The sequence below is a fragment of the Oryza glaberrima genome, chromosome 6 (assembly GCF_000147395.1).
Source record: "Oryza glaberrima chromosome 6, OglaRS2, whole genome shotgun sequence".
In the NCBI taxonomy this organism is placed as follows: Eukaryota; Viridiplantae; Streptophyta; class Magnoliopsida; order Poales; family Poaceae; genus Oryza; species Oryza glaberrima.
Genome location: NC_068331.1, coordinates 3519321 through 3533905, shown reverse-complemented (window position 1 = coordinate 3533905; position 14585 = coordinate 3519321). Strand labels below are relative to the sequence as shown.

Sequence of the window (14585 nt, the reverse complement as noted above, 5' to 3'; positions counted from 1 at the left end):
ATACAGATTCATTATACTATGATGTGTCACATCTTATCAAAACCCCTTATATTTAGGGACGAAGGGAGTACATATTAAACAAGAAAACAATAGCAAATCAGTTTACCCTCCCGTTTATCGAAAAGGAAGGTAAGTGGAACGTGGTTCTAAAATATTTTTAATTTATTTTCTTTATATAACCGACGTGGGCATTAGAGAGATTCATTATCTCTTGACATTTCAGGTAGAATTGTTGCGTCTCATTAAGTTTTTATGTTTTCCTTACCAAGTTATTGTAATTGAACGAAAGCACTATGTAGACGTCACACCGGATGAATTCTTGGGGACGTTTCACTAGGGCCGAGTTTAGTTCGAAACTTTTTCTTCAAACTTTCAACTTTTTCATCACATCAAAACTTTTCTACACGCAAACTTTCAACTTTTCCATTACATCGTTTCAATTTCAACCAAACTTCTAATTTTAGCGTGAACTCAACACAACCATAGGATATATAAAATCGTCGTTTAAACCATCCAGAGAGACATGGTTTCGATAGTTGAGAAAGCCTTCTTAATTTGGTTTTATGGTTAAGTGGCCAAAATTAGACCTGGACTATCATTGAAAGAGGCAAAATGGACTTTGTTTATCCCACATAGGACCAACGCGTTGCCGGAAGGCGTCCAACCCGATACGGAATCCTTCAACAATCAATAAATCCGATTTAATCTCAGAATCAGATAGGGAGATCGTCCCTATAAAAGTGAGTTATATATACTTACAGCCTTATGACAGACAGGTGCTAGGCTTACTCGTGAACTGGGAACTAAATAATCAGATGGGAGATCACGATGACGATGTGCCCGTGGCCAAGCGGCGGCGGCGGCTGTGTGTCCAAGTCCAACCCGCCGGCGCCGGCGCCGCGGCGGCTGGCATCCCGGAAGACATGGTGGAGGAAATCCTCATCCGCCTCCCTGTCAAGTCCATCCTGCGGTTCAGGTCCGTGTGCAAGTCGTGGCGCGCCATGGTCGCCGACCCGTGCTTCGCGCGCCTCCAGCTGCGCCATTCCACGGCGGCGGAGCGGCGCCGCCATCCGCCGTCCATGCTCGTCCTGCCGTGGTGGGGCTGGAGGCCGCAGCGGCAACAGATGCAGGGGACCATCGGCTTCTTTCGCTACCCGGGGCATGGCGCCGCCGCGGAGCTCGCGCACGTGAGGGCATGGTGGTGCTCGACCTCGCACGCCGCCGCCGCCGACTGGGACGACGGCGCCGACTGGGAGCTGCCCCTGCAATGCAACGGGCTCGTGCTGGTGTTCTCCATGGAGAAGAGCCTCTCCTCCTCTCTGATGTTCGTCTGCAACCCGGCGACCAAGAAGCTCGCCGTGGTGCCGCCCGGTACGCCGGACGCGCACGGGAACCAAAGCGTGGGCTTCGGCGCCGACCAATCTACGGGCAAGATCGACATGAAGGTGGTTCGCTGCTTCGTCCGCTCAGACGAGAGCGTCGGGTGCGAGGTCTTCTCCCTCGGATCGCCGGCGTGGAGGCCGGTCGCCGACTCGCCATGCCCCGTCAGGGCCGGCGCCGCGTCGCCGTGCATCCTCGGCGCCATCTACTGGATCACCACCGCAGCGCCAACCCCAGGGATGCTACGCTTCGACGTGCGCCGCGAGGTGTTCGACGATTTCCCGAGCCCGCCGTGCGTGCATCACGACGGCACTTCGCCGGCGACCGCGACCCTGACGGAGCTGGCCGGCGACAAGCTGTGCTACGCGCACGTCGCCGCCGGCCATACCGTTGAGCTCTGGACGACGGCGGCTGCTTCCGCCGCCGACGGGCCGCGGTGGTCGCGGCATTGCGCCGTCGAGCTATGGCGCCCCACTCAGCTCGTCGTCCCGTTTGCCGACGATCGCCATGGCGGCATCTTCTTCAACTTGGATCTCGCCGTGATTGACAGGTATGACACCCAACGCCAAGTTGTTGAACGTGTGGTCGACATGAACAAGGAGATGACCTACTTCCATTCAAGGGACAAGCAGTACTACATTAGTGGATTTAAGTGGATGCACCATGTCATTCAGTACAGGGAGAGCCTAGTATCCGTAAAAGCGAATTAATTAAGGGATTGTATTGAAATTAATTAGATTGACTTCTGTTACAATTTTATCCAGGAAAGTTACTGAGTGGATGTTCACCCCTTTCATGCATTTGAGTGGGAATGGGTTCTAATACCTAGCAGGATGTCTCGTTTACCTTTCTTCAATGAAAATTCAATACAAATGAGATTGTGAAAAATTCTAGAAAACTTTTGACAAGGTAGAGTACAATGACTCCACCTGTCCACCAGCAAATGTTAGAACGCACAATGTGAGAATGCATCGCCGGCCAAGCGGCAGCGTGCCCCCGCCGGCGCCGCCGAGGCCGACATCGTGGAGCAAATATTTGTTTGCAATCCGTGTTGCCGGACACGGCACGCCGGACTTCTTCAGTGCCCAAAGCGTTTCAACAAACGGAGGTCTCAAAGAATGTGATGACACAACAGAAGATAAACCGAAATCAGCAGAACACTGAATTGCCACAACTGAGTATCAGAGTCAGGCATCATAAATGACGTGTTCCATTCTTTTTTTTCGCGAAAAAAAAGCCGAAATCAGCAGTACACTGAATTGCCACAACTGAATATCAGAGTCTGCAGGCATCATAGATGACGTGTTCCATTCTTCGTTTTTTTTTTCTTTACAAACAATACAATTTTGTGCGATTTGAACACATGTCCCATCAAATATGTACAATATACTCACAAGATTTATAATATACTAACACTTTGATCAGCCGAAATCAACCGAAAACAGAATTGTCAGCCGAAATCAACCAAACTATATTCGAGCTCAGTCTAATTTGTTTTACATGTACGGAATTTTTTTACTCATCTTTTCTGAAATGAAACTATATTCGAGCTCAGTCTAATTTATTAATTTGCTTGGATGGATACCAAGCTCTCACTGTACTGAATGGCATGGTGCATCCAATCCCCATCACAGCGGTCCAGCTTGCGCCTTGACCTGTCGAAGTAGGTCATCTCCTCGAGCATGTCCACCACTCGTTCCACAACTCTGCGTTGGACGTCGTACCGGTAAATCATGGTGTAATCCACGTAGAAAAATATGCCTCCTTGGTAATCGTAGGTAAACTGGAAGAAGGTGTCAAAGGAGTGCGGTAGCACGACGGTGCATTGCAGCGACCACCGTGGCCCGCCGCCGCCTCCGTCGGCGGCGGAAGCTGTCCAGAGCTCAACTCTATCGTCGGCGGGAGCATGCACATAGCACAGCTTGCCACCCAGCTCCGTCAGGTCCCCACAAGCGACGTCAGACATCTTCTGCCGCTCCATGAACGGTGGGCACGGGAAACTGGCGAACTCCTCGCTGCACACGTCGAAGCGTACAACCCCTGGGGTGGTGCAGCTGCCGGTGGACGGCGACGGTAGGGCGGCGATCCAGTAGATGCCGCCGAGGATGCACGGCGACGTTTTGGTCTTGACGAGGTAGGGTGGGTCGGCGACCGGCCTCCACGCCGGCGAGCCGAGGGACAAAACCTCGCATCCGACGCTGTAGTCCGTGTAGGTCTTGTCGCAGTGGCGGATGAAGCAGTGGACCACCTTCGTCTTGCCCGTAGATTGGTCGGCGTAGAAGCTTACCGCTTGCACCCCGAAGTAGTCCGGCGCACAGTCCGGTAGCTCGGCAAGCTCCTTGGTCGCCGGGTTGCAAACTAACATCTGAGTGGAGTACTTCATCGTCGAGCGCAGCAGCACGAGCCCGTTGCAGTGCAGATGCAAGCCCCAGCCGATGGCGCCAACGTCGATGTCCCAGTCGTCGTCGTCGTCCCAGTCCACGGCGTCGTCCAAGTTGTCGTCGGCGTTCCCGTCATCCGCGGCATCCCCGTCGTCGACGGCGTCCCAGTCGGCGGCAGCGTACCCGTCTGCGGCGGCGGCGACGGTCGACTTCGAGTTCGAGGACCATGTTATCCTATGCGCGAAGTCCGCGGCGACGCCATGGCCCGGATAGCTAAAGAAGTCGATCGTTCCCCTCCATTGCTCTGGCACACACCAGTCTGCCAGGACTAGCATGGACGGTGGGTGATGGCGCGCCGCCGTGGTGGAGTGGTGTAGCTGGAGGCGCACGAAGCGCGGGTCGGCGACCATGGCGCGCCACGACTTGCACACGGATCTGAACCGCAGGATGGACTTGACAGGGAGGCGGAGGACGATTTCCTCCACAATGTCTTCCGGGATGCCGGCCGCGGCGGCGCCGGTGGGTTCGACGCACCGCCGCCGCTTGGCCACGGGCACATCACCACCATGTCCCGGCTGATTCATCATATCACGTTTTCCCGCGCTCGCACAAGCCATCGATAGCAAGCGAATTCCCTGTAACTAAAACAAGCAAGACTTTTATAGGAAAGGATGCTTGTCCGAATCTTTTTTTACTTCTTTGTTTTTTGATTCGGAATCTGACATCAGTTCTGCAATCAAATCGGATTCTCGCCTGGCTCTCGGAGTCGGAGCCGTACGTCCGTTAATCTTGCGTGCCCTGTCGAGTATCCTGAAACTTGCTGCGTCGGTTGAACACGTTTGGGCTGCTACGAGATGGGCCAGAACACAAGCTTATATAGCCACACATACCCCCACGCGGGCCATACTTGCCCATATCTAACTCCACGATCAAGAGCCCCCTGCGCCGCCTCCGCCGCTCGCCGACTGAAGCACCAATAGCCAAGCGCCCCTAACTTTTAAAACCAATGTAAATGAGTAAGAACGTCTATTTTGCACCCCTCAACGATGGAACGTGTTTTAATTTGCATCCCGTAATAACAAAATCGGGCAAACTTTTAAAACCAATGTAAATCGACCGTCTCGGTAGTATTGATAGCGGTTCGACTAACATAACACTTGGTGCAGTTACAATCAGGAATCAGCGAAACAACAAAAAAATATAATAGGACTCTACATGCCAATCTCTAGTCTACTCTTTCAATATTCCTTATTTCTAATTCCGAATTTCAGCTATTTTTAAATTGTATTATTATATGAATTCTACTTTTTCTTTTTCTCCGATTAATGTGAGAATTTCTAGACCGTGAGAGCAAATGTGATGGCTTCTTTTTTTATTACTTTAATAAGATAACTAGCTGGGTGGCCCGCGCAATTGCGCGGCTAGCACCCATATAAAATTTATATTTTTAATACCTTTTATTTAAAATTTATTAAATAGTTATCTCGTTGTTTTAAGACTTTGAAAGACCAAACCTTATCATCATCGTGTTTCTAATTTTATAGTTTTTAAAAGCCACATCAGTTGCTACCCCTTACTTTTGTCATATCCTTCTTTATTTGCTTGCTCGATCTACCACTGTTTCTATTCATTCTCTTTGGAACCTTTTTCTACCACTATTTATATTCATTCTCTTTGGAACCTTTAAAAATTGGATCTTATAGTTTTTAGACTTTATTGTCCTGTTGGGTTTTATTTTTATAATTTCTAGGAGTCCCGTAAAACACTACCGCCATTATACTCCTCTACGGCCATCCACTGCATCTTCTCTTTATTGTCATTGTTATTTTAAAAATCGAATGTAATTATCGTTTAGATTCATTTATTTTTACTTTCTAGAAGTTCCGCCAAAACGTCGGCGACTTTATTGTAGTACTCCTCTACGGCTTGCCAGTTACCGCCTTTCTTTATTGTCATTGAGATTTTAAGATCAAACATGATTATCATTGAGGTTTATTTATTTTACTTTTTAGAAGCCCGAACCTTTAAAAATTGGACCTTATATTTTTAGAGTTTATTGTCTCATTGGGTTTCATTTTTTTTTATAATTTTTAGAAATCCCATCAAACGTTGCCACTATTCTCCCCTACGACATGTCCGCCACCTAATTTTTATTGTCATTGGGATTGTAAAAATCGAAGATAACTATCATTGGGATTGTAAAAATCGAAGATAACTATCATTGGAATTCATTTCTTTACTTTCTAGAAATCCCACCAACCATCGGTGGCTCGGCCATTGTACTCTTGTACGACCCAACTGTTGCCTCTCATTTTTATTGTCAATGAAATTTTAAAAATCAAATATAATTATCATTGGGGTTTATCTTTTTTTACTTTCTAGAAGTCCTGCCAACCGCGTTAACTGATTGCTTCACGACTTGCCCATCGTCCTTCCTTTTAATCATCATTAGGATTCTATTTGATGTTTTATTAATAGCTTTTACATGTCCCATCAACCGCCACCACTTTACTCCTTTATAGGTTTGTTACTTAATTTATCTCGTCATGTGTTTTAGATGGTCTTTTCTTTTAATAGTCTTTATTTTTTATCACTAATTTTAGTTATTTATAAATTGTATTCCAAGTTGAAATCTTATTTTTCTTGTTCTAATTTCAGATTTTTTTTTTGAATTTCAAATAATATTGTATTGTGTTCTTTTAATATTTTTATTTTTTATTTTCAATATAAGTTGTTTTAAAATTGTATTCCTACTTGAACTCTCTTTTTAATTTGTTCAATTTCAGATTTTTATTTTATTTTTTATTCCGAATTTTAATTAATCTACTATTGGGTTCTTATATGTACTCTTATTTCAATATTGCTTATATTTAGTTCCAACTTTTAGTTGATTTTAAATTGTACTCCTACCTGAACTCTTCATTCCTTTTCTTTTTTTCAAATTTCATTTTTTTTATTTTTTATTCCGAATTTTAATAATCTCGTATTGGGTTTTTATATGGACTCTTCTTTCAATATTGTTTAATTTTAATTCCGAATTTTAGTTATTTTTAAATTGTATTTCTACTCGAACTCTTCTTTTCCTTTTTTTTTTGCTAATTTCACATTTTATTTTATTTTTATTCTGAATTTTAATTAATCTCGTATTGGGTTCTTATATGGACTCTTATTTCAATATTGCTTATTTTTAATTCCGAATTTCAGCTATTTTTAAATTGTATTTCTACTTGGACTCTCCTTTTCTTTTTCACCGATTAATGTGTGAATTTCTAGCCTCTACAGCGAACGTGGTGCCTCCTTTCAAAGCTGTTTTAATAATATAATAGATAGATAGATTAGACAATCCTGAAGCTAGTTCAGTGATTCAGAACAATGACTTGCTAGTTGCATACATATTCATGCTCCTTTTGTTATTTTGTCTTGTTAGTAGTGTTGATGGTTTAAAACCATGATCATCTCAGTCAGCTCTTTCATGTCCAAGAAAAAGGGTTTTAGACTTTCAGAGAACCTTACATGCATTGTGTATATTCACTGTAAAAAATGGTTCTGTTGTACAGTTGTATCATACATTTATACAATAGACAACACTGTTGCTGACTTACCGTTAAATCATGACACCAGTTTATGCTCATTGTCCTGGTTTCTAGATGAGTCACCCCTTTTATTTTGCTGTTCATTCTCTTCTTTCTCAAAACGGTGACCCCAGATTTTTTTTCAACTGATCTCTGAATATTGAATGGCTTGTGAGTTGTAGTATCTGTAATTAACTTGTCTTTTTTTTTTGTTCCTTTGCGAAATTCAGCTGCTCTCTGGTTGAGGTACCCCAATGTTCATGCCGCCTAGAGGAACTACAGGAGCAGAACCTCTGACAATCACTTCTTCATTAATCCCTTCAGAGTTATTCGCTCATTCAGATCGAATGACAGAGAACTGGATGTCTTCATTTTTTTTGGTTGATTCAGGTTCAGAAAGGGAAACTATTCAGGTTCAGAAAGGGAAACTATCAAAAACCTTTCGGTTTCCGGGTTGTTAATTAGCTATGGCTAGGGGTGAAAACAGTACGGAAACATTCCGGACCTATTTTCGAAAACGGAATCTGTCGGTCGGAATTTTTTCGAAATTTTTCGGAAACGAAAACGGATTCAGAAATATTTCCTCAGAAACGGAATCGAAAATGATAAGGGCAATTTTCGTCTGAACTCGGAATCGGTCGGAAACTTTCCGGAAATTTTCTCGGAATTTTTAGAATTTTTCTCAGAATTTCCAGAAATCACAAAATACCTTGGATTACTTTTTTTAAGCATTGAATAGTGAATACCATGGTGTTTAGCGGTTATTTTTTTTTAAAAAAATGTTATGCAAATCTAAAATTACATAAGAATATATTTTTTTCTACATTGGGATTTATCAACAGCATTACTAATTTATTCCATAGATTGTGTTTTGTGATGTAGTATTGATACTTAACAATTGAATTTATATGATTGTGTTTATGATGAATTGTTGACCGTTGAGACTTGAGAATCGGATTTATCAGTTTGAGGGTTTTTTTTATTCCGATAAATTTTCGTTACTGTATTCACGCCGGTTTGTTTTCGCTCCGTTTTCGGTTTTGATAATATTCGATTCCGTTTTCGTATCCGGGGTTTCGATTCCGAAACGAAAACGATAAAGATGATTTCCGTACCGTTTTCCCCTAGCTATGGCCTATGGGCCATTATGCCCAAGTGATCTGATGCCGAAGTGCCAATGCTGGCTTGGGCCTCTCTCAGCGAAGCCTTCATTTGGGCGCAATTTTGCAAATCCCCCAACCAAGCCATTTCTACCACCGGCCGTCGCCGCGTTGGACACACCGAACCCCGAGCCGCCGCCGCCGCCGCGCGAGGTCGGCACGTCGCAGAACGCATCTGGGACGTCGACCTGTGGCTGCTGCCTCTGTTGAGGCCTCCACTATAGCTGTTCGCCGTCGCCGCGACAGGACGAGTTCGCATCTTCTTCCGCTCCGTTCTTCTCGCGCAGGAGGTGTTCGTTGAAATGACTGGAAGTCTCGTTCGCTTGCTGTTCTTTTCTTTTTGTCACAGGGAAGCAGACAATCGAGTATGGCTTTCCTTCTCCTCTATGGCTTTCCTTCTCCTCTACTTACCAGTAGTCGTGGACGACGAGTCGACGACTCTGGCCTGGTCGCCGTGGCGCCATGGACCTTGGTGAGCGCGCCATGGCCGGGTGCAGCCGGCAGCTTACCCCTCGTTGCCTCCGGCGAGGCGAGCATGACGTCATCGGGCATGTGGGCCCACCTGTCAGAGGACGCGGGGACTGCGGCCCCACCTGTCAGCGAAGGGGGACAACTCCTTCAAATTGCGTCCGCCTTGGCGCTGAGAGCCCCCGAGCTGTAACCGTCGCAACCGACTTCTCCTCCCACCTCCGCTCTCCCCTCTCCAGAGCTCCAAGAAACCAAGAACCCACACCTTCTCCTTCTCCTCCCCTCCGCTCTCCCCTCTCCAGAATGACAAGAAAACCCCGCCCCGCCTCCGCCGCTCGCCGACCGGAGCTCCAAGCAATGAGGCGTCCTCCGTCGTTGAGGGCCCGCGGGAGGACGAGCTTGATGCCGAGGAGGAGCGTGGAGCTCGCGCCGCCCACCGCCAGCGCCAGCATCCATCGCCACCGCCCGTCGCCAGGGCCTTCCTCCGAGCAGGAGGGACGATTCCGCGTCCGGGCGCCGCCGAGGCTTAACGGCAATAGCAACCTGGATTCCCTGGAGGACGCCTGGCGGTGGGCGGCGGGCGCCTCTTCATCGTCGATGGGCGCGTGGGCGCTAGAGGTCGGCGCTCCCCCGCCATGTCCGCTGCCGCGGCCTCCTGCACCGACGCCCGCGGATTGGCTCCCAAGGCCATTGGCCATGGCCGCGGCCAACGCCGCCTCCTCCGCGGCGCAAGAAGCCAAGAGCGCAGCGGCGCGCCGCCTCCGCCTCCGCCGCTCGCCGGAGGCAATGGAGCAGTTCCACGACGGGCACCACGTGTGGCTGCGGAGCCGCGACCAGGGCACGTACCTCCGCGCCGACGACGACGGGAGCGGCGTCTCCATGGGCCAGGACCGCGCGTCTTTTCACGCGGCGTGGACGGTGCACACACACCACGTCGGCGACGACGACATCCTCATGCTCCACAGCGCCGCGAACGGACGGTACCTCGCGACGGGGCCCGGGTGGACGGAGCAGCACCTCCCCGGCGGCAACCGCGCCAGCATCATCCTCCGCGATCTCAACTGGGACGTGTTCGACGCCGTCAGCTGGTTCGCTGTCAGGTCGGGGTGGGGGGACGACGTCCTGCTGCGTCACTACAGCTGGCGCTTCCTCCGAGCTGACGACACCGGCGTCATCGCTGATCGGTTCGACGGCCGCCGCATGGCGAGGTGGCAGTGGGTGGTGGAGGCCATCCCCCCGAGGAACTCCATACCTAGGCCTCCGAATCCTTCGGTGAGCACGTCATGCCCCTGTTTCCTTTCCTGATGCTTGCATAATCGATTGCGTTACTGGGTTCTTCGGGGCTAGGCTAATTCTTGATCTTTTCTTGTGATTGCTGCAATTTGCTTTACTGGGTTCTTGATCTTTTCTTGTGATTGCTGCGAAATTCTGTTAGTTCCGCCTCTATTGCTAATTTGGTAATCTCGTGTTCCCGGGAAAGTAAATCTTGCTAGCATTTTAGCTCAAGGTGTCCATTCTCTATGTTGCATTCGTAGGGGGGAGCAGTTCTTGGTTTCATCTGTCAGGTTGCCACCTATGTTCTTCGGTTCTTGAAAATGGCGACAGCCCCACTGCTGTTCTTTCTTACTAAGTTCTTGGTCCTCAGTTACTTCGTGTTTGTAATGATCTTCTATGCTGCAGCCCTCATTCGGTGTCTTTGAGCGTCCCATCTGGTTCCAGCGACTTGCACATAATGAGTTGGTTTGTATGTGCTTCACTGGGAGGTCTGCGCTCCATCTATGGAACCAGCTGTCGAGTCGTATGGGCTTCGAACCAGACCCCAACTCCACTATGTGTGTTAGAGCAGGAACCTACGGACGGCTGACTCCTCTGGTGACCGATCTTCCCGGCAACAATTCGGCAATGGTGATATTCGTTCTCCCACCTGAGTCATTAGGTGAGATATGTACCTGTGCAAGACTTGCTGTCGCCTTCTTGTTTTATGGCTAATGTTCTATAGATTACATGCTCATGGTATTCATTTAGTCTTGAATCTCTCGTGCGCATTGCAGTGCTCTAGATCAGTCATACTGTTGCTGCATGTTTCATGAAAATTTCTGTGCTGATTTCTTTCTAATGAAATGCTATCAGTAAAGTCCAATCCACTTGTCCTCAGGGAAAATTCCTATAGATAAGAAAATGGACTCAAGTGAGAATAAGTAGGTATTCAGAGTTTGGCATGTGGATTTTCAATCTGTGTACAGATGCTAAAATATGGCCTGAAGTTAATTTTATGGCTGGGAGGGTAGTAGTGTTGAGGGGTTTAAGCCCAGACCATCCCAAATCCCAATGAGATCTTTTCAGTCTAAGAAATAGTTGTTTTTTTTTTATTTACGGCAATCTTGCATGTGTTGTGCATACTCTCACTGTAAAAAAGACAATAAGTTAATCTTGCATGTGTTTTGTATCATACAAATATACAATAGACAGCACTGTTGCCGTTAAATCATTACACCAGCTTCTGCTCATTATGCTGGTTTCTAGATGAGTTATCCGTTTTATTTTGCTGTTCATTTTCTTATTTCAGAAAAAGGTGACCTCAGATGTTTTTAGATGGTTTCTGAATATTGAATGGCTTGTGAGCTGTAGTATCTGTAATTAACTTGTCTCATCGTTTTGTTTGTCCCTTTGCAAATTCAGCTGGTTTCGGGTTGACGTGCCCCAATGTTCATGCCGCCTAGAGGAAGACAGAAGAACTACAGGAGCAGAACCCCTGACAGTCACTTGTTCATTCGTCTCTTCAGAAAATTACGCTGCTTCAGATCGAATGACAGAGAACTGGATGTCTTCTCTCTCTCTTTGGTATCAACTCTTCTGTTTCCCGGTCATTAGATATTACTGGCCATTATGCTCTGAAGTTCACGAACTGCATTAAGCAACTAAGGAGAATGTGTACCTGGCAATTGTGTGTTCTGACATTTGCTGTAGTTTCTCCATCGTTATCTGTGATTCTGTATGACACGAGTGATGATCATCCATTCATTTGCAGAAGTGAAATTTTATGCTCAAGTATGAAATATATATCAGGCAACTCTGCAAAAGCTGATCCTGTATTTTTCATGCAGAAGGGTTGTTTTCTGTTTTTCCTTTTGTCTGTTGCAATGCATCCATCCACTTACTGAAATTTTTATCTGTTAATGATATCGGATTTGCACCTTCTTTGGTAGAAAATTGAGCCTCCTAGACTCAAGTTATAGAGTCATCTGGGTGCAGGTTCCAAATGAATTAATTACCGCTGCAGTGTATTTCAGACTTGGGAGCTGCAGTATTTGTGCTTCTCTTCCTATCCCCAGTTTTCAGATAGGAGTGTGAATTTACTGTTCTGATCAGTTTTCGCAGCTTTCTTTGCGATCATAGAGGATGACAGCCTGAAACATTTTCTATATCCCATTCAGAAGTGAAATGTTATTCTCAAATCTGAATACATGAGGCAACTCTTTCTGATATTTGCTCTGTAGTTCCTGTGTGTTTTGTATAGAATGATTGTTTTGAACTTTTGATTTCCCTTTTTTTCTACCAAAAATGAAGTCAGATGAACAATTGGTGATTGGTTATGAATATTAGCAGCTGCAGTGTTTCAGACTTTGTATCTCTGAGCAAAAACAAACAATTTTAATTTCATTCACTTAGATACAGTACATTGTACATAAGAGTATAGCATCAGAACTAAACAAAAACAAAATCAATTCAGTACTGTACTAGTTATGCTTAACCGTAATAACACGGCTCATCTGGGGTTGCGTCGCCGCCGATGCCCCTTCCTCACCGGCAGAAGCGTAGTCGTCGACGGCGCGTGGAATGGGCCGAATCCACCGACTAGTGCAGTGCGGCGGCGGACGCCGCCGCCGCCGCCGCGCGCATCGGGCTGTGGCCGCTTTCGCCGTTGGACTGGGTTTCCAGTTCCGCACTGATGTTCTCTGCCGCGGTGGCCGGCGACAGGACGGGTTCGGCTCCGAAGTCCGAACGCCTCAGCACTGTTGCTACTCGCACACCAGGTGTTCGTTGAAATGCTTTGGAATCGTTCGCTTGCTAATCTGGTTGTTTTTTTGTCACAGGGAAGCACACAACACCAATCGAACACATCTCCTCTGCCTATCACCGACGATTCGACGAACTGGCGCCATGGACGTTGGTGAGCGGGTGCAACCAGAAACAGGCAGCAGCAGCTAGCTCTCGTTCTCCTCTGCTCGACGCCTCCGGCGTCGCGAGCATGACGTCATCGGCATTGTGGGCCCCATGGCCCACCTGTCACAGAAGGGGGAGGGGAGGTGCATGTGCAGCTGTCTAGGCAAATTTTTTCTCCCCTCAGATCTGCATCCAACGGTAAAAAGAAATTAACAGTATAGAGAAACCGACCATGTAGCCTGTGATTGTGATCGTTAGTAGAGTAGTTGTATTTATAACTAAAATTACAGTGTTTTATAACTAAAATTACATTTGTAAAAACAGTAGATATGGCATGTAAGTGCACTATAATTTTAGTACAAGTGCACTGTAAATTTTGGTAATTGTCGTTTTAGTATAAATATATTGCTTGAGAAACCATGCAAATATATAAAGTGTTAAATGTTGCATTTATAACTAAAATTACAGTGCTTTATAACTAAAATTACATTTGTAAAAACAGTAGATATGGCATCTAAGTGCATTGTTTTAGTACAAGTGCACTATAAATTTTGGTAACTAGAATATTTGTCGTTTTAGTACAAATACATTGCTTGAGAAACCATACAGATATCTGAAGTGTTAAATGTTGCATTTATAACTAAAATTACATTTGTAAAAATAGTAGATATGACATGTAAGTGCACTCTATTTTAGTACAAGTGCACTGTAAACTTTTTTTGGTAACTAGAAAAAGAAAGAAAGAAATAGAGAGAAGAAATAAATGACTACTGACATGCGTGATGTACAGGAATCCATCGATACAAAGTCAGGTAGACTCGGTCATCAGTCATGGAATCAATTGACCGTGGTTTTGCGCAAATCTTGGAAAACATCGTGCGGCTAGAAAAACGTCAAATACTATGAAAAAAATCACCCGACAAATATTTAGCAAAACCGGATGGATTTGTCCCCTTCGCTGATAGGTGGGGCCGAAAATCCAGTGTTCGCTGACAGGTGGGCCTCAGGGCCCACCTGACCGATGACGTCATGCTCGCCTCGCCGGAAGCAACGAGAGCTAGCTGCTGCCGGCCACACCCGGAGCATGGCGCGCGCTCAGCCACGGCGACCAGGCCAGCGTCGTGTTCGACGACTACGTCAGCAGAGGGATGCCAAATGCCATGCTCGATTGTGTTGCGTGCTTCCCTGTGACATCAAAAGCAACAAGGTCAGCAAGCGAAAGACTCCCGAGCATTTCAACGAACACCTCATGCGCGAGTAGAACGGAGCGGCAGAAGCGGCGAACTCGTCCTGTCGCGGCGACGGTGAACAGCAGTAGTAGAGGCCCCAACAGCGGCAGCGGCCACAGGTCGACGCCCACATGCGTTCTGCGACGTGCCGACCTCGCGAGGCGGCGGCGCCGCTCGGGGTTCGGTGTGTCCAACTCGGAACCCGGAACCCGCCGTGACGGCGAACCACCC

At 46.9% G+C, this 14585-nt stretch overlaps 3 protein-coding genes across 3 annotated transcripts; 2 read left to right on the top strand and 1 right to left on the bottom strand.

The window, feature by feature from the left end:
• The first annotated feature begins 815 nt into the window (after positions 1-815).
• On the top strand, positions 816-2090 carry LOC127775477 (F-box/kelch-repeat protein At3g23880-like). The gene has a single exon (XM_052301725.1). It carries the CDS (start codon positions 816-818, stop codon positions 2088-2090), a length of 1275 nt encoding a protein of 424 aa, XP_052157685.1.
• Positions 2091-2944: 854 nt separating this feature from the next.
• On the bottom strand, positions 2945-4378 carry LOC127777970 (uncharacterized). Its single transcript, XM_052304589.1, has one exon. The coding sequence runs from the start codon at positions 4376-4378 to the stop codon at positions 2945-2947; it is 1434 nt and encodes a 477-aa protein (XP_052160549.1).
• Positions 4379-9735: 5357 nt separating this feature from the next.
• LOC127775454 (uncharacterized) lies at positions 9736-11681 on the top strand. Its single transcript, XM_052301700.1, has 3 exons — positions 9736-10233; positions 10642-10897; positions 11641-11681. Exons 1-3 carry the CDS (start codon positions 9748-9750, stop codon positions 11679-11681), a joined length of 783 nt encoding a protein of 260 aa, XP_052157660.1. The 5' UTR covers positions 9736-9747.
• The last annotated feature ends 2904 nt before the right edge of the window (positions 11682-14585 follow it).

Excerpts from the sequence above, each read along its gene's own strand:
- LOC127775477 (XM_052301725.1), top strand. The coding sequence starts at position 816 with ATGGGAGATCACGATGACGATGTGCCCGTGGCCAAGCGGCGGCGGCGG.
- LOC127777970 (XM_052304589.1), bottom strand. The coding sequence starts at position 4,378 with ATGGCTTGTGCGAGCGCGGGAAAACGTGATATGATGAATCAGCCGGGA.
- LOC127775454 (XM_052301700.1), top strand. The coding sequence starts at position 9,748 with ATGGAGCAGTTCCACGACGGGCACCACGTGTGGCTGCGGAGCCGCGAC. Across the intron at positions 10,234-10,641 it reads CTAGGCCTCCGAATCCTTCG|CCCTCATTCGGTGTCTTTGA; the intron begins GTGAGCACGTCA and ends TCTATGCTGCAG. Across the intron at positions 10,898-11,640 it reads TCTCCCACCTGAGTCATTAG|CTGGTTTCGGGTTGACGTGC; the intron begins GTGAGATATGTA and ends TTGCAAATTCAG.